This window comes from Apodemus sylvaticus, chromosome 10 (assembly GCF_947179515.1).
Source record: "Apodemus sylvaticus chromosome 10, mApoSyl1.1, whole genome shotgun sequence".
NCBI classification, from domain to species: domain Eukaryota; kingdom Metazoa; phylum Chordata; class Mammalia; order Rodentia; family Muridae; genus Apodemus; species Apodemus sylvaticus.
In genome coordinates, this window is record NC_067481.1 from 24,187,675 (window position 1) to 24,215,224 (window position 27,550).

Genomic DNA, 27,550 nt, shown 5'->3' on the forward strand with positions numbered 1-27,550 from the left:
AAACGAACAGGACAGTTCAGAAGCCCACCAATTTCCCTTATAGGTTTGAAGCTAGCCCAGTGGATAGATTACCTACCTGACTAAATGTGGGAGGTGGGGGAGGGCCAGGCGGGGGTGGAGGGGGAGGAGGAATTGGCATTCTTGCCCTGCTCCAGTTGGCACCGTTCTCTCTCCGTCTTTATTTGCAGCTTTAGGTCATTCATATACCTGTAACCAAAACCAAAATTCAGAAGAACAGCTTTATAATCAGAGGCTGATTAGAGGCCCAGGAAGTCTAGGATGGGACAGGGCCAGAGATCCCGAACACTTCAGCCCCTACATAAATGCGCCATAAAATGCCGCCTTACAGTCTCCTTTTATAAATCATTCTGTTTTGTGTACTGGGAGTCAAACCCAGGGCCCCATGCATGCTAAGCATGGGCTTCACCGCTGGTCTCTGCTCCCAGTCCAACGTAAAAAACAAAAAAGAAACAACAAAAAAACTATCTTATAAGTTTTAGGTTTGGGCTGGAGAGATGGCTCATCAGTTAAGAGGGCTGACTGCTCTTCTGGAGGTCTTAAATTCAAATCCCAGCAACCACATGGTGGCTCACAACCATCCGTAATGAGATCTGATGCCCTCTTCTGGGATGTCTGAAGACAACTACAGTGTACTTACATATAATCAATAATAAATCTTAAAAAAAAAAAAAAAGAAGTTTTAGGTTCACAGCAAAACAGAGCAAGAAGCAGCAAGAGTCACTATGTAACTGTGTGTGCACCATCTCTCCAGTGTAACTGTCTGACTGTCGGGTCAGACAGTACCAGGATGTCTGATTCTAAAAGAAGCTGCAAAGTTTCTTCAAAAGTGGCTACACCAACTTTGGGTTTGCATCAGCAACAAAGAATCGCCGTTGCTCCACATCTCTGCCAGCACTTGGTACTGTCGGTCTGGATCTCGGCCACTCTAGTTAGCTTGTACTGTTTAGCTTGCAATTCCCAAGGAGCCTGGCGTTGATCATGTTTTCATAAGCCTGCCCGCCATTGTGTATCCTGTTAGCTGAGGCGCCTGTTTAAGTTCTGACTTGGCAAGGGGGTGGTAGGGAGTGTTAGGGCTTGAAGGTGTGGTGAGCCTATGCCTTATCAATGAACCATTCAAAATCCTAGCCTTGGTTTTTATTTTTAATTAGACTTTTCATTTTACTGTTGATTTAAAAAGCTCTTGTGTCTCTAATGAAATATTGCCTTCCAATTCGTAGCTTGCCTTCTCATTCTCATGATTTTTTTTTACAGCCTTTTAAAAACATACAATCACTGGCCATAGTGATACACGCCTTTAGTCTCAGCATTCAGAAAGCAGGGGTAGAGGCCAACCTGTCTACAAAGTAATTCTCAGGATAGCCAGGGTGACACAGAAAAACCCCATCTTGGAAAACATGCGTGTTTTCATATATATATGTGTGTGTGTGTATATATATATATATATGTGTGTGTGTGTGTATGTGTATGTGTGTGTGTGTGTGTGTGTATGTGTATGTATGTGTATGTATATACACATGTACAAACACATATAAAGTCATTCTCAGTGTGAGAGGCATTCAAGAACACACTGTAGACCAGATCTGACTCATAGGCCACAGTTCACCTGTACCTTGGAAGAGTCATACCCATGGACTTGACTAAAGAATAAATACCACATGAGAAATTAGCTACACACTTGGTCACCAAACACTTAGCATTTGAAACCTACAGCTATCTGGCCATTACAGTTTGCTTGAGTTCATATAAGACTGACTGAGGGACTGACTGACTGACGTCATTACACTGGCTAAAGATAAAACAGAGAACTCAAGAACACCAAGTCCTCCAAAGCTTGGTCCCAAGAAAATCTCTTGTCTTGATCTCCAAAAATGGAAGCCAGAATAACACAGGCACAGTGAATACAAACTCAGCTCCGAAAGATATAACATAAAAGGCCAGAGAGACGGCTCTGCACTCAAGAGCACCTGCTGCTCTTGTAGCTCCCATACCAGGCTGCTCACAACAACTTGTAACTCCAGTTCCAGGGATCCAATGCCCTCTCTGACCTCCTTGGGAACCCACCTACATGCAGCACAGACACACAGAAACAAAAGCAGCTGGGCGGTGGTGGCGCACGCCTGTAATCCAAGCACTCTGGGAGGCAGAGGCAGGCGGATTTCTGAGTTCGAGGCCAGCCTGGTCTACAGAGTGAGTTCCAGGACAGCCAGGACTACACAGAGAAACCCTGTCTCGACAAAAAACCAAAAAAAAAAAAAAAAAAAACCAAACAGAAACAAAAGCAAAAATAAATGTTAAAGGGGGGAGGGACTAGAGAGATGGCTCAGTGGGTAAGAGCACCGACTTCTACCCGAAGGTCCTAAGTTCATTTTGTTTTTTATTTTTATTTATTTTTTTGTTTTGTTTTTTTCCGAGACAGGGTTTCTCTGTGTAGTCCTGGCTGTCCTGGAACTCACTCTGTAGACCAGGCTGGCCTCGAACTCAGAAATCCACCTGCCTCTGCCTCCCAAGTGCTGGAATTACACCAGCGTGTGCCACCACGCCCGGCTAGGTCCTGAATTCAAATCCCAGCAACCACATGGTGGCTCACAACTATCCAGTAAGGAGATCTGACACCCTTTTCTGGCATCTGAAGACAGTTACAGTGTACTTACATATAATAAATAAATAAGTAAGTAAATCTTTTTAAAAAAGAAAGGAAGGAAGGAAAAAACAAAATAAGGTCAATTAGTCAGTTCACAGAGGAACTGCCTCTAAACAAAGCAACTAATGCGCTAGGGTAGGGGGAGATCCGCAGTAGTCCACCGTACAGATGGGAGACCACGTGTACTAAGCCTATCCTAAATGCCAAGCTAGCATGGCAAGCCACAGGAAAGCCAAGTTTTGAACTCCTTACAGGGACATCTGTAATTCACTGTGAATAAGAAGTATTTTTAATAGTCTCACAATGTCCTATGAAGACAGAAAATGAAGACAGAAAAAGAGAAGCTATCCTAAAGGTTCTCTAGACCAGGACTGTTGCCGAATAGACCTGACCAGAAACTTGACTGACAAATCTCTAACTCCAACTCCTACCCTGGTGATGTCCAACAGTGCCATCTGTTTCAAAGAGACAAAGATCTGCACAGTACCTGGATGGGTACTCTCCGGAGGCTGAGGCCTACATTCTCTTGGAAACCGAGCAGTGGGGGTAGTGAGATGGCTGAAGAATAGGGCATTTGCCTCCAAGCCTGACAGACTCTGCTCAACCCTTAAGACCACCATGGTAGGGGGAAAAAAGACTTCAACTAGTTATCCTGTAATTTCCACATATGTCCAAGCAGGGACTGGGGAAATAGCCCAGAACTAATATTAAAAAAGCTGAGTATGCTGGGTGATGGTGGTGTATACCTTTATTCCCAGGACTCAGAAAGCAGAGGCAGGGAGATCTCTGTCTTTGAGGCCAACCTGGTCTACAGAGCAAGTTCTAGTACAGCCTAGGCTACACAAAGAAACTGTTTCAAAAACACAAAAACAAGAAGCTGGGTATGATAATGAATACTTATAGTCCTGGTACAGAGGAGACAGGACAGGAGAAGCCAGCCTAGGCTTTGACAAGTTCCAGGACAATGAGACTGTCTCTACATAAGGTGGACAGCATTCTCAAGGACATTCAAATCAACACACACACACACACACACAAACTAGCTCCCCTATGAGGGAAATACTTTTCCACTCCTGGTTCCAGTCATAGTCTTAGTGTCCCTAAGTTGAGTGTTATAGTCTCCCTTTACTGAGATCCAACCCCCCCTTTTTTTTCAATGTAATAATTAAAATTTATAATAAATAAATAAATAAATACAAAGTACTGGGTCTTTGGAACCTTTTCACCTCCTACATACACCATGGATAAACCCTTCAAGTGTGAGATCTAACCCTTCAGTCCAGGTTTTCAACCTTTGACTCTTTTGGGGGTTACATACCGGATATCCTGCATATCAGATATTTACATTACAAATCACACCAGCAACAAAATTACAGTTAGGAAGTAGCAATGAAATAATTTTATGGTTGGGGGGTCACCACAACATGAGGAACTGTATTAAACTGTATTAGGAAGCTGAGGACCAATGCACCAATTTTTTTTTTTCAATCAAACTATGCTAGGAGGAGCCATGCCCAATCCGTGCGGCCCCAGCTACTTATGAAGCTGAGGTAGGAAAAGCACCTAAACCCAGAAGTTGACATCAAGACCAACCTGGTCAAAACAAGACCCCATCCTATTCAGTGCCTCCAAATGATGCTTAGCTTCATTAAAATACTAATCAAAGTGGTAAATCTTCATATGTAGAAACCCTATCACCAAGGGGGCAAATTTAAAATAAATTTAAGGGGTCATGCTCCAAATTCAGAAGTGTCCTTCCCTAGTCAATATACCAGCAACACCAAAAAGTCAAAATGGAGCAAGAACTTCCCATTCTCAGCAAGTTAGGAACACAGTTAGCTCACTAAGGCCACAGGTGGACACAAGCTCTTTCTGCAAGGAGGATGGAGACTTAGGCTCTACTTACTGGGATCCTTCTAGGGTTAAAAGTCACCACAGGGAATGTGCCTGCCAGTCCACCTTCCTTTAATATGGCTCCTAAAAAAACAATACAGGCCTGACATGGTGGCATGTGCCTTAAAGCGCAGCACTCACGACAGAGTGAGGTGGATCTCTAGGCTTGAGGCCTGCCTGCTCTGAAGAGATAGCAACTTCAGGCCAGTCAAAGCTGAATAATGAAACCATGTCTCAAAAAACAAACAAACCACACACAGAAATCAACAACAAAATAACCCAAAACAACAACTACAAAGCCAGAGAGCTGGGAGATGGGCACCTTACCACAGTGGTGTCGGCACCCAGGACTCAGAACAAAGAGCCTCAATACAGGAAAAGCAGGAGAGGCCGAATCGGGCACACTTGTCCAGGAGACTGTCCAACACCAGGAACCACACAGGTCCCTGCGCTTACTTGGGAACTGATGCCCACAGAGGACGAGGCATATGCATCCTGTGTTGCAGGTCAGATGAGCGAAGGCGGCCACCAGTGCATCCCTAGTGTCTCTAAAATCAAGGCAGCAGCCAAAAGCAACTTTCAGGCCGGGCGGTGGTGGCGCATGCCTGTAATCCCAACACTCTGGGAGGCAGAGGCAGGTGGATTTCTGAGTTCGAGGCCAGCCTGGTCTACAGAGTGAGTTCCAGGACAGCCAGGACTACACAGAGAAACCTTGTATCGAAAAAAACCAAATCCAAAAAAAAAAAAAAAAAAAAAAGCAAAAAAAGCAACTTTCAGGTCTTACATCTTGTTCCCTCACTACTCATTTACAGGGCTAGAGTACAGAGCTCTCATCTCTCAACAGAAAAGGTACCAGTGCTTTTCTGAAACTCAGTTGAGTCAACTGTCTGATAGATTTCTTTTCTTTCTTTTCTTTTTTTTTTTTAAAAGATTTGTTTATTATTATTTGTACGTACACTGTAGCTGTCTTCAGACACTCCAGAAGAGGGCATTAGATCTCATTACAGATGGTTGTGAGCCACCATGTGGTTGCTAGGATTTGAACTCAGGACCTTCAGAAGAACAGTCAGGGCTCTTAACCGCTGAGCCATCTCTCCAGCCCGTCTGATAGATTTCTATCACACGCAGAGATGGGAGTTGATTTTGTGAAGGGGCACGTAGCACCCCTGTGCCATGTGGGTGCTGGGAACTGAACTTACGTCCTCTAGAAGAGTAGTGCTCCTAACTGCTGAGCCATCTCATCTCCCCAGCCTTGCCCTAGGTTTTCTAAAACAGATTATGTATGGGCAGGGTTTTTGTTGTTGTTGATTTGTTTTTAAGCAAAGTTCTAGACAGGAGTATTGGCATAGACTTTCATCTCAGGACTCAGAGATAGAGACAGAAGAACTTCTGTGAGTTTCAGGCCAGCCCAATCTACACAGCAAGTTCTGGGCCAACCAGTGCTACCTAGAGAAGACTGTCTCAAAAAAAAAAAAACAAAAACCCAATAGATGGATGGATACATTTACAAAGTCTCACATAGCTGGGACTAGCTCTGAACTTTCTATGCAGCCAAGGATGACCCTGAATTCTTGACCGTCCTACCTTTGCCTCCTGAATGCTGGGATTACAGGTACACACTACAGCTGGGACCAGCATTCTGGATCAGTGATTCTTCACTGTTGTAAGGAGCACGGAAGCTGGGCATGTAGCACTCCTGTAACCCCAGCACACGGAAGCTGAGGCAGATAGCGAGGGGGGGGGGGGTGACGACTTGCTAAACTTATGAGCATTTTATAAAGGTTCTAGGATGGAGATGGGCTCAGAAGATAGCTCAGCAGGTAAGAGTATTTCCCAATACTCTTTGCCCAACACCCAAGTCTAACAATCTGCGTTCAATTCCAGAGCCCAATGTAGAAAGAGGGAAATGACTTCCCGAAGTTGCCCTCTTGGCTCCACATGTATGTTTGCACTTGCACACACTACTACACATGTGCTCATACATAAAATCAAAATAAATTAAAATTTTAGAAAAGATAGGGTCTGAGGATGTGGCTCTGGTAGGATATGCACACAGCGTGCACAAAGCCGTGGGTTTATACAGAAAATAAATACATAAACCATAGAGCTGTTCCTAGAAAAACGCTCCTCAGAGAAGGCAAGTACAATCAATGCAGAGCCAACCAGCATGGCTTAACTAACAACACAGGGATTTCCCAGAACCTGCCACAAAGGAGTTACACTCAGCCTCCGAAACATTAACTCCAAGTACTGCTTAGCTCCTGACCTCCAGGCGAGTGACAGCATCCAAAGTGACCGAGTGCTGGCTGCACACACATGTCCATGTCTCGCTAGCTAACAGTAAAGGACGGAGCAGTCTTTCTATGAATCCACTATATAAAAGGGCATGCACACATGCCCTTCACATACCATGATTAACAACAAACTTCAAAGCCAGGCTTGGTGGCACTTGGGAGACAGAGGCAGGACTGGGGATTTGAGAGCAGCTAGGGTTACATGAGACCCTGACTCCAAAACCAAAAACCTAACTTCAAAATTTCAGTGCATTACTAACTCCAAAAGGACGCTGTGGAAATCCACGGCAGATGATTTACGTGTGCTTTCAAAGAGTGCAGCCATTCCCCATCACAGGAGACATTAACACATTCCTGAATTTTGACAGTTAAATGATAGAGTAGCTCAATGTTCATAATTAATACTTCCTCCCCTCCCACAGATCCCAGCAACCAGGGAGCTTAAGAAATATTAGCAAGAAAAGTGGAGTCACACAGCTAAAATGTATTACCATCAGTCAGTTTGAATACTAGGGACGGTCAAGATTTAGGATACTGACTGACTTAGCTCCTTTACTGAAGAATTACTTGAATAAATTCCTCAATGGGGGGGAGGGGCACTCTAGGGAAGAAAGGAATTCATCAGATAAAAGACACATATTGTAATTTAGAAATTCAGACCAAAAGTCCAAAGCTAAACAGACTGAAACTGTCTGACTGTAATACAGGCAATGCTAGGGAAGGCCTCCGGAGCTGGCCCTGGAAATGTAAGAGAGCACCTATGTCTACAAAACTCATCTAAAGTTGGGCTTCTGAGCTCACCTGGAATTAGCCACATATAGGACATTTGTTAAAGAAAGAAACTCTCTGGGCGGTGGTGGTGCATGCCTGTAATCCCAGCACTCTGGAAGGCAGAGGCCCGCAGGTAGATTTCCGAGTTTGAGGCCAGCCTGGTCTACAGAGTGAGCTCCAGGACAGCCAGGGCTACACAGAGAAACCCTGTCTCAAAAAAAAAACCAAATCCAAAAAACAACAACAAAAAAAAAAAAAAGAAAGAAAGAAAGAAAGAAAGAAAGAAAGAAAGAAGGAAAGGAAGAAAGAAAGAAAAGAAAAGAAAGAAAGAAACTCAAACACAAGGCCTTAACCCAAATAGCCCGGGAAACTTCAGTGTGAAGGAGTCCAAGACACACTGCTTCACGGAAGCACCAGAAACCACTGAGTGGACATCAGAAAGGAAGAGGCAAGCAGCACGCTAGTTAAGCATGCGCTTTCAATGGCCCCTCCTTAAATATTAAAATCACAATAAAAGGGGACTTACTTTCTAAAGGTACCAACCAAAAATCAAAACTACCAGGATGAGATACAGCTCAGCAGCAGAGAACATGCTTAGCAAATGCAAGGCCCTAGGTTTAATACCTAGCGTTAAATTAATCAAAAACAATTACAGAGAAAATGGAGTAAGAGATCACAGAGAGAGATCACAGAGAGAGAGAGAGAGAGAGAGAGAGAGAGAGAGAGAGAGAGAGAGAGAGAGAGAGACTGACAAACTGCAACCCAGGAGCACAGGTGCACTGGTGATCCCTAACTACACAGAAGGAAAAGGCTGAATACTTGGCAGTGGATTCCGAAGGGAGAGATTAAGAATGGGCTCACAAATACAGAGTCCCCTGGAACCAAGGGAAGACAGGGAGCAGGAGGCTGGGAGCCTGTAAGAACCAGATCCCACCCCCCACCCGCTACTGCTGAACCAAAGAGCCCTTAACTAAGGGTCAGCGAGTCACACCCGAGGACAAGAGGGGAAGCATGGGTTTTAGGGCAGCCAGATGACTTTACTTGGTGGGTAAAAGTCCTTCAGACACAGCAAAGACCGAGTTCTATACTGGGGACACATGCATGAGGCAAGAAGTGACTCCTCTGACTTCCATACTCTGGCATTTATGCACATAAATGCATGTATGAGCACATAAGCATGTACACATACATACACACACAGAAACTAAATCAATAAATAAAGAACAAATTGAAAATGACAAAGTACAGATGAAGGAATGGCCGCACTGGTGGCACAACCTGTTATCCTAGCACTCGGGAGACTGAGATAGGATGATGATGAATTGGAAGTTAACTGGGGCTACACAGCAAGATCTTCTCCCTCAGAAAACAAAAACCAACCAACCAAACAGTAACAACAGAGTTAGAGAGCTGGCTCAGCGGTTAAGGACACTCGCTGCTTTCCCAAAGGACCCAGGCCTGGTTCCCAGCATTCACATGGCCACTTACAACCGACCTTAACTCTAGTTTCAGAGAGTTAGAGGCCACTTCTGGACTTAAACAGACACCAGGCACACACGTGGTACAAGGCACATGCAAGCAAACACCCACACATAAAATAAAAAATTTATTTAGAAAATTAACATTTAAAATATCCTAGCCGGGCAGTGGTGGCGCACGCCTGTAATCCCAGCACTGGGAGGCAGAGGCAGGCGGATTTCTGAGTTCGAGGCCAGCCTGGTCTACAGAGTGAGTTCCAGGACAGCCAGGGCTACACAGAGAAACCCTGTCTCAAAAAGACAAAAAAAAAAAATCCAAAAAAAAAAAAATATCCTTTAAACATTTTCTTTTTCCTTATTTTTTTGTGTGTTTATTTTATGTGAGTACACTGTAGCTGTCCTCACACACACCAGAAGAGGGCATCGGATCCCATTACAGATGATTGTGAGCCACCATGTGGTTGATGGGAATTGAACTCGGGACCAAAAATATCTTTTAAAAAGAAAAGAAAAAACTTTGAGAAAGCAGTGAGTATATAGCATACACAGTGAACCCTGGGGCTGCGCTGGCTCTGCCACAGTCCAGCAGGACTCATCCACCTAAGGAGCAGGCTAAGAGAGCCTACCAGGCTTCACAGCCGCACACACCCTTGGGAGGCAGAGTGAGTGGAGCTCTGTGTCTTTGAGGCCAATCTGGTCTCCAAATTGTAGAGATACCTTGTCTCAAAAAAAAAAAGTGTCAGGGTGGGGCAGGGCGGGCTTTACCCCTATAACACAGACTACACATCATAAAAATTCAGAAATGGAGTATAATGCCAAGTGCTCTATCTGACTCTGTCAACTATTCTTACTGTTTTAACAAAAAGACAAGCTGGGTGTAGTGGCTCATGCCTGTGATCTAGCTCTCAAGAGGCTGAGGCAGGAGTGCTTCCAATCCAAGGCCAGTTTGAGCTACATAATGAAACCAATCCAGTGGGGGGAGGGGCTGAACAAGGACTTCTGTAAGGAGGTGGGGTGGGGTGATTAACAACTCTAATTCCAATACCTGGGAAGTAGAGGCAGGTGTACCACAAGTTCAAGGTCTTCCCCAGTAACAAAGCAAGATCAGGGCCACATCCACCCCACCCCACCCATTTATTTACTTACTCATTTATTTGTGGATGTGTGGATGTGTCCCACAGTGTGCATGTGGGGGTTCAGAGGACAACTCTATGGACGTGGTCCTCTCAGCTCACCTCCATGGGGGTTCCAGAAATTAAACTTGGGTCTCCGGGCTTGTGTGCTAAGTGCCTTTACTCTCTGAGCCATCTGACCAGGCCCTAATTTATATATATTTATACAGATATATATATTTGGAGGTGGGGAGTGAGGCTTGTGTGTGCCATGCACATTTGTGAAGGGCAGAGGGCAGGGGTGACTTGGAGGAGTCTGCTCTCCTCTCCTGTGCAGGTCCGTGGGATTGCTCAGGTTGTCAAGTTTGCCAGTAGCTGGGCGGTGGTGGTGCACACCTTTAATCCCAGCTCTTGGGAGGCAGAGGCAGGTGGATTTCTGAGTTCGAGGCCAGCCTGGTCTACAGAGCGAGCTCCAGGACAGCCAGGGCTATACAGAGAAACCCTGTCTCAAAAAACAAACAAACAAAAGAAACAGCTCCATAAAGATACCCTCTGACCTCTACACATGCCCCTGCGCATGCTCCCCAACAGTAAAGAATTAAAAGGACATTCAAGCCTGCGTCTTGCTTAAACCGAACCTCTAATGGAAGCGGGCTGCCCACAGTGCCCTGGCTCTCTGCCACAGTCTGGGTGTAACCACACAGTGATAAGTGGCCTCAGCACCCACTCTATCAGAGGCCAAATATGTGAGCAACCTCCAGCCAGGACAATAAAAGAAATCATGACCAAACCAGGAGTGGCGACACAACCACAGTCCCAACTACTCAGGAGGCTGAATCAGGATATGGCTTGAGCCCAGGAATTTGAAGCCAGAGTGAGTAACACAACAGTACTCATTTCTTTAAATAATTAAAAAAAAAATCAAATATAAGGGCAAAGGCAAACACAGGATAGGATAAGATTGGGCACAGAGGCCAGGCAGTGGTGGCGCATGCTTTTAATCCTAGCACTAGGGAGGCAGGTGGATTTCTGAGTTCGAGATCAGCCTGTAATCACAGATCTCAGAAGGCACACGATGAAGACCTATTGCTGACTGTGGTGGTTTGAATATGCTTGGCCCATGGAGGGACACTATTTGAAGATATGACCTTATTAGATGCTCTGGAAGACATAGTCACTGATGGCAAAATAGGCTCTCTTACTGTACGCTAGCCACATCCCATCAGAGCATCCTTTCTGTGTACACCGCACATACAAAGCAGTAAACATGTCCAGAGAAAGGAGGAAAGAAAGCCAGTAGACTTCCCTCAGAAAAGGCCTGAGGAAGCTCTACAAAGATGCTCCATGAGGGACAGGTGCCATGCCTCATTCCAACAATATGTAAGTCCCCACTCAGCACAGATCATCTAATGACAGCACCATGACATTCCCCTCACAGTCTCATACCCTTGAGCCTCCAGAGATGCTTGCAGGGATGCTGGAAACACTTGCACATCCTCCCTCCTTGATCACCAACGACAGGGCTAAATCAAGAGTCTGCTTGAAGTTATAAAAGCAGAGCAGGCCGGTGCAATTACATAAGGGAAGTGCTCAATCACACAGGGCCATTTGGCTTTGAATGCTGGGACTTCTGAACAAAAGTCAGCAGCTTCAAATGCTTCTCCACTGATGGCAAGGCCCCAGATAAAAATGCTTTCCTACATTCTGGGTCGGGACAGCCCTCCCTCAGGGTACTCATTCACTCGGACGCTCAACAAGACTTATGGATGTCCGGTGGAAAAATACGACCCAGATGACAGGATGATAGAACACAAGTCTCATAAGTTCATATAAGAACATCTGTATTCTCTACCTGGCCCCAGGAAGATTCAGAAAAGCTGTCAGGATTCCCTACAAACTTCTTTTGTCTCCTCAATTGCCAACTAATAACCCCAGCATCCTCCATAATCTAAGGACTGCTCCCCAGTAACCTTAAAACCTAAGCCAGCCAACCGGGCTTAATTTACAAAACCGGGAGGAGTTGAGACTAAAGGGGCTGGTGTTATTAAGGGAAATTCTGATAGAAAACAAGATCCAAAGACAAGGGTGCAGACAACTTGAGCCTCCACAGCAGTGACCAGCACTGTGGAAAGAGTTACCTGCAAGCTTCCTGATTCTGAGCTCAGCATTATCTGAGGCTGCAGTGGGGTACAGCTCAGAGGCAGACCTGCCTGGCCTGCCTAAGGCCCTGAGTCTGGTCTTCAGTATCAGGAAAAGTAACTAGTTAGCTAACTCAAGCGCCTCGAGTGAGTCACTTTCTCTTGTCCCCAACCTCTCTGCTTCTCACCTGGGCAGTGCGAGGGTCTTCCTTCCTCAGGACCTTCACCTAAATCACCTTAAGTCCTCTCTCATCCTAAGGTTTCACCTTAAAAGTCACTTCCTCCAAGTTCTTCCCTGACTGCCCTCTACTCAGTCAGCCTGGGCTCCCATTAGCTGCCTACATCGGGAACGCAATAGTTAATCATTTCTTTAATGGAGGTCTTTTTAGGCCATAACTGTCACAGAGGCAAAAACTCAAGCCAGTTTGCTTGGCTGTCTCTCTAGCATCCAGCATGGTGCGTGGCACACATTAGGGAAAATGTCTTTATTTGTCATGAACTTAAGAACCACGTCAAAGGAAACAAACAAACAAACAAACCCTGAGAGTAGTGGCACACACTTAAAGGCCAGCCTGGGCTACAACACCCAGCCTCTAGAAAACAAAGCAAGGGGCTGGAGAGGCATTGCCACTGACAAGAGCACTCGCCTTCCGTGTGACCCAGGTCTAATCTCTACCTGCTGGCTCACAACCACCTTATAACTCCACCTCCAAGGAATCTGACACCCTCTTCCATGCTCCCCGAGCCTGTGTGAGCAATCACGTACACACATATAATTTCTTTTTAATGAGCTAAGGGTTGGGTTATAGTTATAGTTCAGTTGATAGAAAATGAAGGAGACTGAGCAAGAAAATCTAAAATTGACTTTAAAAGCTAAATTCATTGTGGTAATTTTTTTGGAGCATAGTTTGTAAAAGACTGCAAAGTTTGAGTTTCAGGATAGGGCAAATCTATTGCTAATGGGGAATAATGACCAAAACACATCAAACAAAGATGAAACCTGGAAGTGGTGGTACAGGCCTTTCTAATCCTAGTGCTTGGGAGGCAGAAGCAGGGGAATCTCTGAGGTTAAGGCCAGCCTGGTCTACAGACTGAGTTCCAGGACAGCCAGAGCAACCCTGTCTCAAAACAACAATAAAACCGACACACACACACACACACACACACACACACACACACACACACACACACACGCCCCCTTCAGCAGCACACATACAAGACTGGACCAATCCGGAGACTGGCATGGCCTTTGCACAAAAGCTCATCCAGATTCATGAGGTGCTTTGTATTTGAAAAAACAACAAAACAAGAGAGACAGGTAGTATTAACCATGTAGCCTCAGGCTGCAGAGAAGGATCGGCTGTTGAGAGAAGTTCCCAACCCCTGTAAAGATAGACAGTGGCTTGGCTGAAGGCATCTCAAAGGCAGGGTATATTACATACTGCCCAGCAATGAGTTTTCCTTGTGCTGGTTAGGCGAGTGTCCTAGCACTGAGCTAACTAAGCCTTGGATCTTGCTAAACAGCTCAAGCTGACCTTAAACTCAGCCGTAGCTGGCATGAGGCAACATGCTCAGCTGCATTTAGATTTTGCTATTTGAATTCTGTACTACTTACTTATTATAAAATTTGTTTTTGAACAAGGCTTCCTATAGCCTTGAACTTGCTATGTAGCTGATGATGACCTGGAATTCCTGATGCACCTGTCTCTAACCTCTCAAGATAGATATTAAAACCAAGCTGGAGAGATAGCTCAGCAGTTAAGAGCACTGACTGCTCTTCCAGAGGTCCTGAGTTTGAGTCCCAGCAACCACATGGTGGTTCACAACCATCTGTAATGGGATCTGATGCCTTCTTCTGGTGTGTTTGAAGACAGCTATAGTGTACTTAAACACAAAATAAATAAATATTAAAAGAAAAAAAAAAAAACAAGCCGCACCACAACTGGCCTAGCATATACAATCTGTAAAAAACATTTTCATCTTTATTTCTCTTTGAAAAGTGGTGTGTGTCCACCGGGCGTGGTGGCTGGTGCTACTCAGCACTTGGGGAGGCAGAGGCAGGCGGATTTCTGAGTTCGAGGCCAGCCTAGTCTACAGAGTGAGTTCCAGGACAGCCAGGACTACACAGAGAAACCCTGTCTCAACCCCCCCCCCAAAAAAAAAGAAAAGTGGTGTGTGTGTGTGTGTCTACATGAGTGCAGAACATATATGTGGATGTCCCCAGCATTCAGAAGCGGGTGATGCTGGATCCCCTGGATTTGGAGTTATAGGCAGTTATGAGCCACATCTGACAGAAACTTGGGACCTGTAAAGTGATACAGATTAAGACCTTGTCTCAAAATTCATAAAGTGGAGACCAGTGAGGTGGCTAGACAGTGTTTGCCCCTCAACAATCAACAATTAGGGCAAGCCTGATGCCCAGAGTTGATCCTTGGAGCCTACAAAAATGTAGGAGAAAACAGAGTCTAGACATTCGTGCTCTCTTCCACCCATGCAGTGCCATCCACACCCGCACTCCATCACATCTCTCTCTCACTCACAAATGTGCACACAAAGCACATACACACAAAACACATACACATATACACATCACACACTGTTTTAGTCATGAGTAAGGGGATGAAATCTACCACATATACCACTTTCCAGAAAAGAAAGTTCTGGAACACAAGCATAATTCATGCTGTTGCCATAATCAAAAATCAAAGCTCTGGACCAGAGTCAAAATCTTCCTATCTAAACTTCCTGGCTTTTCTCCCCACCTTGGGAGAGCCGTGATGGGGACTCACCCTATCTCTGGCTAGGGTAGAAAAGTGCTCTTCCACTGACTTGCACCATTAGCCACTATGCTAGATTTTCAAATCTTAGTATTTTTTTTAAAAGATTTATTTATTTTATGTAAGTACACCGTAGTTGTCTTCAGACACCAAAAGAAGGCATCAGATCTCTTTATGGATGGTTGTGAGCCACCATGTGGGCACTGGGATTTGAACTCATGACCTTTGGAAGAGCAGTCAGTGCTCTTACCAGCTGAGCCATCTCTCCAGCCCCAAATCTTAGTATTTAAGACAGAATATTCTATGGCTGGTGGGATGGCTTCATGGGTAATGGGGTAATGGCACTTGCCAGATAAACCTTGGTGACCTCACTTCAAAGCCCAGAACATAAAGGCTGGAGGGGAGAACCAATTCTAGCAGTAGTCCCCTGACCAACACACGAACACCACAAGTACATACTCCTAGCCCCTCCTTCCCTCCCTCCCCACCCCCCTCTCTCACACACACCATGCATATATACAATAAGAATATATACTATTTTTAAAAATACACTAATGATGAGAAATAAAGTCTGGATTCAAAGACAAAAGAGAATTCATTTGGGGTTAACTCCAATGCCATTGGGGCTATTGCCATATATTCAAGAAAATATCATCATAATCCACCACAAGATCCAGAACAGATAATATTATCTTCAACTACTTATCTCCTGAAAAACAAAAGGTTATTTACTAGGTAGAACACAATCGAATAGCCTAAAAGGCCAGGTGGGGCAATTCCTAGCTCAGCAATCTGAGCCCTCTAGGCCTACACAGACTCTCACTGCATGGGAAGCCAAATCTATTAAGTTAGTTAAGACTGACTTAGATATTAACACACCTATCAGGAGTTTTTCCTCTAATATCTTTAAATTCTTTAGATTACCCCCTGCGGTTTTGTGTGTGTGTGTGTGTGTGTTTTGTTTTGGATTTTGTTTTTTTTTTTTTTTTTGAGACAGGGTTTCTCTGTATAGCCCTGGATATCCTGGAACTCACTCTGTAGACCAGGCTGGCCTCAAACTCAGAAATCCACCTGCCTCTGCCTCCCAGAGTGCTGGGATTACAGGCGTGTGCCACCACCACCCGGCTTTTTTTTTTTTTTTTTTTTTTTTTTTGGCCTCCTGTGGGTTTTAAGACAGGATCTTACTCTGTAACCCTGCCTGGCCTGGAATCTGCCAGCATCCTCAGCCTCCCAAGTGCTGGGACTACCAACATGAACCCTGACACCTGGCTTCTACTTAACACTTTTCAGTATCTTGTCATAGATAATGCCAATACACGCTTCCCGGGGCTGGAGGTGCAGTTCAGTGGTAGAGCACCTGCCTAGCACATATGAATCTCTAGATAATTTTATCCCCACACATTGAGAGAACATAGGAGCCGCACAGACCTGCTGAGATGTTCCCAACTTCAGCCTGTAAGGCTCTTCTGGCTCAAAGACTTGGGAGGGAGGACATGGGTAAGCCTGAAACACTGTCTTCCTCACGCCCTGGTCTTACAAAGTCAGGCAAATGGAATGATTCTGCATTCAATCACCAGATGAGTAAGAGACTTGGATTTAGAAGAAAAAGATTGCCAAGCATTCAGCGAAGAAGAGTTCTGCTTCAACTTCCTTGCAGAGGGAGCAGCCCTTGCAATCTACCAGTGGACTCCATTTCAGCACAACCCCCCCACACCCCGCCCCCTAATCCAGGGCATATTCCAAAAGGCGATCAGTCAGCCAGAGTTCCGCCGGCTTCTGCTTGGGAACTGTGTGAAGAATAGCTAACAAGAGCTTACTCTGAGAAGGAGAGCAACAATCACACTCCTAAAGAAAAGAAGGTATTTGGCAGAGGGATGCATGCTGCCAAAATGTTAGTCACAGCTTCAAGGCCCCAGTTCGTGTCTCTGCAACCATTCTTTGCTTTGACAGAACCCATTCTCTGGCTCAAGGAACCCAGTTCAGCTTCTGTCACTGTCCCCATTAGAAGCAGTCAAGAATCCTTTCATTTTGGTGGCATCAAGCTGTGACACAGACAAGATGCCCACCAGAGGAGGAGGGGTGATTTGCCACTTCCCGCTTAGGGCTGGTTGAAGCAGAGCAGTGGGAAAATGTGACAGGACAGGAAAGACCAAAAGTCACCGTGCTAAAGGAACAGGCCACCCATCGCAAGAGCTCTGTCTCTACAAGTTAGAGAAAAACCCTCTTAAAAATAAACCGAAAAAGCCTGGCAGTGGTGGTGCATGCCTTTAATCGTAGCACTCTGGAGGCAGAGGCAGGAGGATTTCTGAGTTCAAGACCAGCCTAGTCAACAGAACAAGTTTCAGGACAGCCAGGGCTACACAGAGAAACCCTGCAGGACAATACACAGTTTTTGTCTCTAACTACGCACATTCGCTTCGCTGTCAGAGCTGTTCCTGAGTCAGTATGAGAACTCGGATTTGCTACATCAGCCTGAAAGCCCTCGGACTTCAAAATTACTTGAGGGCAACAGAAAAAACACACTCAAGTATGCCAGGGAGCAGATCAGGAGGCTGCTGTCCAGCAAGAGCACGTGATGATCGTCACTCCCTTCAATAGAACAGGATTCCTTTTTCTTTAAGTCCAAAGTAAAACTTAAAAGCTATTCTGGCCGGGCAGTGGTGTGGCACGCCTTTGATCCCAGTACTTAGGAGGCAGAGGCAGGCGGGTTTCTATAAACCCAAGGCCAGCCTGGTCTACAGAGTGAGTTCCAGGCCAGCCAGGGCTACACAGAGAAACCCTGTCTCAGGGGGGAAAAGCCAACTGTGCTATTCCCAGTACCCTTCCCCTCCCCTGAACCTCACCTTTGTGTCCACATAAGTAATCAGCACCAAGCAGTGTAAACGCCATTTCTGATAGCAAGAGAGAGAGAAGTGAAACTGCCCGGTCTTTGGCAAATCCACATCAGGCCTCAGCAATGCCAACAAGACTTTCAGAAACACTTCCGGGTTAAACAAGTTCGCTTACCAGCCAAGTGTTCAGAGTATTATAGTCAAAGAAAAAGCTAAAAACAGAATTCCAAAGGACTGACAAGGAAGCATCCAATCCTGTCTACAGCATGGTCCCAAGCAGTGGCAGCGAGGCCACACACCTTCAGTGACTCAACCAAGGCATCTGGCTCAACTCTCTACGATCCTCGGGTAGCTGGACCATAAGGCAGTGCGTTCACCAAGTCACTAAGAGCTGATTCATTCATTTGACTCTAAAGTCCACTACTTCCTCTTGGTGATAACAACACAGTAACATAAAAATTTTGACTATTAAAAATATTAAGGGCCGAGCGGTGGTTGCGCCCTCTTCTGGTGTGTCCACGACAGGATGCTTGTATACATTAAATAAATAAATGTTGGCTCACAACCATCCGATGCCTTCTTCTGGTGTGTCTGAAGACAGCAACAACGTACTCATACAATAAAATAAATAAATCATTTAAAAATATATTAAGATAGCTGGGTGGCAGTGGCACACACCTTTAATCCCAGCACACAGGAGGCAGAGGCAGGCAGATCTCTGAGTTTGAGACCAGCCTAGTCTACATAGTGAGCACTAGAACAGTTAGGGCTGTCACAGAGAAATCCTGTCTTGAAAGAAACAAAAAACCAAACAAATAAAAACATGAGTTCAAGCCGGGCGGTGGTGGCATACGCCTGTAATCCCAGCACTCTGGGAGGCAGAGGCAGGCGGATTTCTGAGTTCGAGGCCAGCCTGGTCTACAGAGTGAGTTCCTGCTACACAGAGAAACCCTGTCTCAAACACAACAAAACAACCAAATCCAAAACAAAACAAAAAAATATATGAGTTCCAGCCGGGCAGTGGTGGTGGTCCATGCCTCTCCCAGTATTCCGGAGGTAGAGGCAAGTGGATCTCTGTGAGTTCGGGGCCATCCTGGTCTACAGACCGAGTTCCAGGACAGCGAGGGTTACACAGAACAAGTGTCTCAAAAAAAAAAAAAAAAATTCCGGGATCGGATGTATCTTAGCGGTACAGTCCTTGTCCAGCATGCAGGTGGATCAGGATTTAAACGCCAGCAGAAGCGGGGACAGGGGACAGTGCACACCAGCTTCCTGCATCTCCTCGCTTCAATATTATCCTTCCAGATTATGCCTTCCGAATCATTCCTAATCAGTAACTCAACCGCACACACAGCCTACGTTTAGCGCCTTCGGATTTTCATCTTTCCTCATTTCACGCAGCTCCAACAGGACCCTTCAACTGCAGGTGATTCCAAGCGCATCTCAGACACCTCTCCGACTCCCTCTCATCCAACACTCTCCAGATCTCCTCCAGTGTAAACACCTTCGCTCTCAATCATCCTTTTCACCCAAATCAATCCCGAAATGTCACACCATCCTCCTCAACTCAAGAGCATCCTGCCAATAATTACCTTTCCCAACAGGTCCTCCCTTCCCCATCTCCCCCTCTGCGCACGGTTCCCCTCCTTCCTCACCCAGGGTTGCCGTCTTACTCACCTCACCCAACCCTTCAGGATCTCTAATTTCCTGTCTCTCAAAAACCTCCCTCCTGCCCACTTGCTCAGTTGGTACCCGCCGCCCTCCAACGCCCTCCACTTGGATGGCCCACGCCCCCTCTCCGGGGTCTCCAGGCTCCGCCCCCAGGCCCCCTCTCTGCCTCAGGCCCCTCCTCCGGGGTCCCCTCCCCCTCACAGGCCCCCTCCCCGGCTCTCCCTCCCACTCAGGTCCGCAGGTCACCTTAGCGGCGGGCTCAGCCGCCTCGGCGTCTTTCCCACCTGACAGGGGCTGCTCCGGGAGCGAATCCTCCGTCACTTCAGTCCTGGTTTAGTCCTGCCTGTTCGCCCCGCGGCAAGCTCTCTTTCTCGCCGCCGCCCCTTTTACCAACCCGGAAATGGATCCGCTCCCACCGTCCCCAGCGTCCGCGAACAAAATGGAGGCGGGGGAAAAAGGAGGAGGGAGCCGAGAGCGGAGAGCCGCGGGACGCATGCGCCCTGGGAAGCCTGCCCTCTACCGGCGCACGTGGGGGCGGAGCGACACCATCTTGAGAAGGTCGCGAGTCCGCAGTTAGAAGCCCGGTTTGCATCTTGGAGTGCAATCGGGGCCGCCTGCGAGGCTTTCAGTAACTAGTGGTGCCAGGGTTCAGTCCACCAGATGTTTATTTAATTGGTCAGATGCGACCTGAGCATCTAGACCTTTAAAATTGCGCAGGTAGAGAACCACTGAGCTAATTGATGTATCTCAAATATGTTTTTCCTGTGTATTCTAATACGTGCGCGCGAGCGGACACGGACACACACAGACACACACACACACACACACCACAAGCCCTAATATGGTCTACAGTACCCTTGCAGAAGCCCAATAGATAAGTCTGGTTGTCATAGCAACAGAGAGGCGAGCTTCTGCTAGCAAGTCATTGGCCAGGTCATGTAATCACCGAACCAGAGGATTCCCCAGCTCACTAGGCTGAGGCATGGTGTCGCGAACTCCTTTAAGCGCTTGGATGAGAGGGGAGTCCTTGTCCTTTGCTGGTTTCCATTTCTTAACTCCGTTGCAGATGACTAAGGATCTCTTCATACACAAAGCTCGCCACCACACCAAGCAACCCCACTGCTTCCCTATGTCTCACTGCTCCTCTAGCCAGCCAACCCAGTGGCCAGGGCTGAACCTCAAGTAAAAGAACAGTATTGCCGGGGCGGTGGTGGCACACGCCTTTAATCCCAGCACTCGGGAAGCAGAGGCAGGCAGATTTCTGAGTTTGAGGCCAGCCTGGCCTACAGAGTGAATTCCAGAACAGTCAGGGTTACAAAGAGAAACCCTGTCTTGCCTTGTAGTGTTTGTCCTTTCTCATACAGTCCTTGAAGGCTCATCAGGTAATGAACGGGAAAGCACAGGATAAGCCATAGGCTGTTATTATTTTTGTTTTCCCTCTGTTCTGCCTTAAGTGCTGGGCCCCACCCACTAGAGCTAAAAGTCACATTGAACATTTGCTTTGGGCCATTCATTGAGCTAGGTACCTGGAGATGGTTCCAGAAGTGACTAAGGCAGACGGAGCTTCTGCCCTCCAGGAACTCACCATGGCCTGTAAACAGACAGCTGACCTCCAAGTCATCTGTGATTAGAGTTGTGACATGGGCTGCGATGTCACGGGAGTGATTAATCCCTGCTGAAGAATGAGACGAGATTTGTAAATGGTTTGAACCAGCCCTTGCAAGATTAGTAGAATTGTGCCAGGCTCCGTAGCACGGAGGAGGCAGAGGCAGACAGATCTCTTAGCTGGAGGCCAGCCTGGTCTACAGAGCAAGTTCCAGGACAGCCAGGGCTACACAGAGAAATTCTGTCTCAGAACACCAAAAACAAACAAAACAAAACAAACAAACAAACAAACAAAAAGAAAGAGGAGGAGGAAGAGGAAGAGGAGGAAGAGGCAGAAAGATGACTAGGATTTCATTTCTAGTCGGCGAGGGCAGGGAACACATGCCAGGCAGATCAGTGGGTACAAAGGTAAAGATGCTGAGGCAGCTACGTCATGAATTTCTGATGATGGGATGGCTGGACCAGAGGGCTGTGAATCTGCACTGTTTCACTAGAGTTTCTGAGCTCTTTACTGCGTCTCCTTACCTCTCCCATCTTCGGTGGCTCAACGATACGTAGACCTACTTTCTTCCTTTCTTTTTCCTTAATTTCTTTTTAGTTATCTTTTTTTCATTTATTTATTCATTTACTTTACATCCTGATCACAGCCCCCTCCCTCCTCTCCTCCCAGTCCCACCCTCACAGCCCCTCCCCTACTCCTCCCCCTTCACCTCAGAGAAATTGGTACCCCATGAGCACCAACCCTCCCTGGCACATCAACTCCCAGCAAGACCAAGCACGTCCTCTCCCACTGAGGCCAGACGAGAAGGTCTAGCTAGGGGAAGGGGACCCAAAGTCAGGCATCAGAGTCAGAAACAGCACCCCCCCCCAATTGTTAGGGAGCCCACACAAAGACCAAGCCGCACAACTGCTATATAGTGTAAGGGGCCTAGGTTCAGCCGCGCATGCTCTTTGGTGGGTGGTTCAGTCTCTGTGAGCCCCCGTGGGCCCAGGTGAAGTAACTCTGTAGATCTTCTTGTGGTGTCCTTGACCCCTCTGGTTCCCTCACTTTTTCCCCAAAGTGGACCCACTTTCAGTTCCTTCATACCAGAAAGTCCCCCCTCAAAGCCCCTGAAGTGGTTTTTTTTTTGTTTTTTTTTTTGTTTTTTTTTTTGATCTCATGCTCATTGTCCAAGCCCTTGCCTCAGCGTCCCCCTCTCCTGAGGGTATTCTCTGCCCAGTAGAGCTAAAGTAATCCCCTGCTCTCTTGTTCTGCCTCTGTCAAAGAGCAGCCACTAGGGTGAATGCAGGGACATCTCACTTGGGGAAATAATAGTAATAAGCTTTATGAAGAAAGAAACCAAGACTCTGTTTCCCATTTTATACATAAGGTCTATAGGCATAGGCCGGGGTCTTCAGATTTTGTGCTTTCAGTGCTTGGTGGCTCTGTACCCTCCTCCTTCTCCTCCTCCTCCTCCTCCTCCTCCTCTTCCTCCTCCTCCTCCTCCTTTTCCTCTTCTTCCTTCTCCCCTTCCTCTTCTTTCTCTTCTTCCTCTTCTTCCTCCTCCTCCTCTTCTTCCTCTTCCTCCTCTTCCTCCTCCTTTTCCTCTTCTTCCTTCTCCCCCTCCTCTTCCTCTTCGTTCTCTTCTTCCTCTTCTTCCTCCTCCTCCTCTTCTTCCTCTTCCTCCTCTTCCTCCTCCTTTTCCTCTTCTTCCTTCTCCCCCTCCTCTTCCTCCTCTTCCTCCTCTTTCTCTCCTTCCTCTTCTTCCTCCTCCTCCTCTTCTTTCTCTTCCTCCTCCTCTTCTTTCTTCCTCTCTTCTTCCTCTTTCTCCCTTTCTTCTTCTTTTTGGTTTTTTAATTTTTTTTTTTTCGAGACAGGGTTTCTCTGTGTAGCCCTGGCTGTCCTGGAGCTCACCCTGTAGACCAGGCTGGCCTCCAATTCAAAAATCCACCTGCCTCTGCCTCCCAGAGTGCTGGGATTACAGGCGTGCGCCACCACCATTTTCTTCTTTTTGTAAATGAGTTGTTTGTATGAGTGCTTTGTCTGCAAATAAGCATGTGTACCTCCTTGTGGGCCTGCTACCCTTGGAGGTCAGAAGAAGACACTGGGTCTCCTAGAATTACACATGGCTGTGAACCACCATGTTGGTGCTAGAAAATGAACTGGTATCTTTTTTTTTATGGTGGAGGAGAAAATTTATTATAGATTTTTTTTAAGATTTATTTATTGTATATGAGTACACTATTGCTGTCTTCAGGACCTCTGGAAGAGCAGTTAGTACTCTTAACCTCTGAGCCATCTCTCCAGCCCCTTGACTGCTGCTTTTATTATTTATTTATGTGCTTATTTATTTGGAGACAGGGTCTCTAACTATGTAGCTCTGGCTGCTCTGGAACTTGCTTTGTAGACCAGACTGGCCTCAAACTGATAGTGATCTGTCTGTCTCTGCCTCGGGATTGCTGGAATTAAAAGCATCCACCACTATGCCCAACTGTAATTGTGTTTTTAAAGATACAAATAGAAATAAGACACGTTCTGGGTGCATGGCTCGTGCTTATAAACTTGGCATTTGATGAGCTGAAGCAGGAGGATGACTGTGAGCTTAAGGCAAGGAGGGTCACGGAGTGAATTTTCAGCTAGCACCGGCTATGTAGTAAAACTTTGTTTACATATATAGATGCTTCACCTGTATACATATCTATGACTTCATATGTGTCATGTACCTGAGACCGGAAGTGGACATCTGATCTCCTGAAACCGGATTCAGATGGTTGTGAGCCAGCATGTGGGTGCTAGAAATTGAATCTTTAATTTTTTGTTTGTTTGTTTGTTTGGAGGGAGGGAGGGGTTTTGGTTTTTTTTTTTTTTTTTCCTTTTGGTTTTTCAAGACAGGGTTTCTCTGTGTAGCCCTGACTGTCCTAGAACTCTCTGTGTAGATTAGCCTGGCCTCAAAAACAGAGATCCATTTGCCTCTGCCTCCCCAGTGTGGGGACTAACAGAGAGTGCCACCACCACCCACTACCCTCCCCAGCCCTGGTTTTCTTTCTTTCTTTCTTTCTTGTCCTGGAACTCATTCTGTAGACCAGGCTAGCCTTGAACTCAGAAATCTGCCTGCCTCTGCCTCCCAAGTGCTGGGATTAAAGGCATACATTATCACACCCAGTTTATGAGACCCTATTTTTTAAAGATTTATTTATTATATGTAAGTACACTGTAGCTGCCTTCAGACACTCTAGAAGAGGGCGTCAGATCTTGTTATGAATGGTTGTGAGACACTGTGTAGAAGCTGGGAATTGTACTCAGGACCTCTGGAAGAACACAGTCAGTGCTCTTAACCACTGAGCCATCTCTCCAGCCTGACCCTATTTTTTAAATTAATAATGACAATAACAGAGCGGAGACGATAACTCAATGGGTAAAGTGCCTGCTGTTGTTCAAGCAAGAGGACCAAACTTAGCACCTACGCAAAAGCTGTGTGGTGTGCTTGTGACCTCAAAGCTGGAGGGGACAAAGACAAGTGGACCCCGAGGTAGCCAGCTAGTCTACCTAAATCATCACGCTTCAGGCTTAGTGACACAGAGGCTGTCTCAAAAAGGGTTGAGGATGCATATGGTGACCCACACCTTTAATCCTGGCACAGAGGCAGTGGTTGCAGACAGGCCTAGCCTAGTCTATATGGGGAGTTCCAGGCCAGCCAGAGCTGCTCAGTAAGACTTTGTCTTAAGGAGGGGAAAATGCTCTGTGCCCTCTTATTCCCACGCCTAGGCACCCTGTGAAAGTAGTCTCTGTACTGCCACCTGGTGGTTGAAAATGTCACTGCTTAAACTCCTTGCTCTCCTGCCCATGCTCCCAACAGAACTGGGGATAGTTTCTTCAAATTACCAGCCCAGGAAACCGGATGCTTCTGTTCAGTTTTCTTCCTCATTCCCAGCCCATTGATACCCTTTGGATCTTTGGACCACCCACCCAACACAGGCAGGGCAAAGGAAGAAACATGGTCACACCAACCACCAGAAAGGAGGCCTGCAGCTTAAAAGGTGCGTATTTCTCAGTGGTTGAGACTCCTTGGATCTGGGATGCAGAGTCAGAAAGGGTAGATTTGAGACCCAGGATGACAATGTGGCCTCTTGTTTCCTCTGTTTTTTGTTTGTTCGTTTGTTTGTTTGTTTAAAAAGTCTCTGGCCTCAGTTTCATAGAGAATTCCAGGTGAAAACAAAGTCTCTCAGGATCTCAGTTTTCCGCACAGAAAGGGTAGCAGACAAAACCAGCTCTTTGGGTTTGCTGAAAAGATACTATGAACAAGCCCTGCAAACTCCACACTGGGGACGATGAGGCAGGGGATGGAAAGAGTTAGAAGCCAGGCTAGAAAAATACCCACAAGGCTGCGTACAGGCAGAGGACATGCCCTGGAATGTCACCTTGTAAGTAATGACAGACGGTTCTGAAAGTGGCCAAAAATGAGGATGAGAGGAGCAGGAGTAACCGGGGGGTCACCCCCTCCTGCCGCATGGGCAGGCGGCATCCTCGGTACGAGGGGGGGATGGGAGGGGCAGGATGGCTCAGTGGCTCAGCACCCACGCTTTGCCTCCCTGCTGTCCTGGACTGCTCCCAGGGGACAGAGGTGGCCTTTCACACTAACAAAGCCCAATTCCTGAGCGACTGCCGGTCGCGATCCTCTAGCTGGTCAGTCCCCTATTCTGGCTGTTGAAACCGTCTCCCTGCTGAGCCTGGCAGTACATGCAAGTAATCCAACACTCAGAGGCTGAGGCAGGAGGATTGAGAGTTCAAGAGCCAGCCTGTGCTCCATGAAAAGACCCTATTTCCAAAAACCAAACAAGCAAACAAACCAACAACAAAGAAAAAAAAAAATAAAGACAACCCTGTCCCTGCTTTGGGCTCATGTCCTCAAAGGAGTGTTTCCGTTCCCTGTTTTTCTCTGCTCCCTGTTCCCGACCAACAGTGGTGCTCCTTGGCTTAATTCCTACAGGTTTTATACTTATCATCTTGCACCGTGTCCTGATCCTCTGGATCTAATTACAACCAACTTAATTTATTCATTCAACAAATATGTATTGAGTGTCTGCTCTGTCCCAGCTACTATTACAGACGCTGGCCAATGAGCAGGATTGGGTCCCAGGGCTGAGGCCTGCTGGTGTGGGAGGGAAACATTAAGCAAACACACAAAGAAACATACGTGATGTCATAAGCCAGGAGTGCCTTGAGCAAAACAAGGGCTGGGGAGCAGAGTCCCGGGCTGGTCTGGTCCGAGTGCTCAGTTTGACTTAGGGAATGGAAAAGGTGAAATCTCCAAGCCAACAATGGTTGTCTCACACACACACACACACACAAATGGTCATGATGGCCAGAGAGATACATTTATTTAGAGATAGGGCCTCACTATGCATCCCTGGGTAGCCTGGAACTTTCTGTGAAGGGCAGGCTGGCTTTGAACTTGGCAGAGATCCACTTGCCTGGGCCTCCTGAGCTAGGATTAAAAGTGTGTGTTGGGCTAGAGAGATGGCTCAGCAGTTAAGAGCACTGACTGCTCTTCCAGAGGTCCTGAGTTCAATTCCCAGCACCCACCCAGTGGCTCACAACCACCTGTAATGGGATCTGATGCCCTCTTCTGGTGTGTCTGAAGACAGTGACAGTGTACTCACATACATAAAATAAATAAACCTTTTTTAAAAAAATAAAGGTGTGTGTCGCTACTTCTCTTAAATGGAATCACCGTGTGGTGTTAAATACCTGCTTCTGTTATTTGCTATTGTTTGAGATCCATCCATGTATCCAGAGGCCATTTATTCTTTTTATTGTCATGTACTGTTCCGTTATATGAATATATCACAACTTATTTGTTCATTGAAGGACATTTCTTTTTTGTGTATTTGTATACTCTATACTCATGTGTTGTGTGTGACTGTGTGACTGCGAGGGGGAGTTGTAGGTGTGTGTGGTGTGCGTGTGTGGTGTGGTGTGTGTGGTGAGTGTATGTGGTGTGTGTGTGTATGTGTGTGTGTGTGGTATGTAGTGTGTGGTGAGTGTATGTGGTAAATATATGTGGTATGTGTGTGTGTGTGGTGTGTAGTGTGTGGTGAGTGTATGTGGTGTGTGTATGTGTGTGTGTGGTGTGTAGTGTGTGGTGAGTGTATGTGGTGTGTAGTATGTGGTGAATGTATGTGGTATGTGTGTGTGTGTGGTATGTAGTGTGTAGTAAGTGTATATGGTATGTGTGTGTGTATGTGTGTGTGTGGTGTGTAGTGTGTAGTGAGTGTATGTGGTGTGTAGTATGTGGTGAATGTATGTGGTATGTGTGTGTGTGGTGAGTGTGTGTGTGT

The 27,550-nt window shown here is 46.5% G+C and overlaps 1 protein-coding gene across 2 annotated transcripts in view; it reads right to left on the reverse strand.

Moving 5' to 3' along the window:
* The window catches only part of Wipf2 (WAS/WASL interacting protein family member 2), a 38,615-nt gene extending 18,534 nt beyond the window's left edge, over window positions 1-20,081 (reverse strand). The window contains exons 1-2 of one of the 2 annotated variants that reach the window (XM_052194749.1): window positions 19,912-20,081; window positions 77-207 (exon numbers count right to left, since the gene is read on the reverse strand). In XM_052194749.1, the coding sequence (XP_052050709.1) occupies window positions 77-139 (63 nt within the window). In that variant the 5' untranslated portion in view covers window positions 140-207; window positions 19,912-20,081. Of the gene's footprint in view, window positions 1-76; window positions 208-19,873 lie in introns of both variants that reach the window. The other variant, XM_052194748.1, reaches the window with a different exon arrangement.
* Between the last annotated feature and the right edge of the window lie 7,469 nt (window positions 20,082-27,550).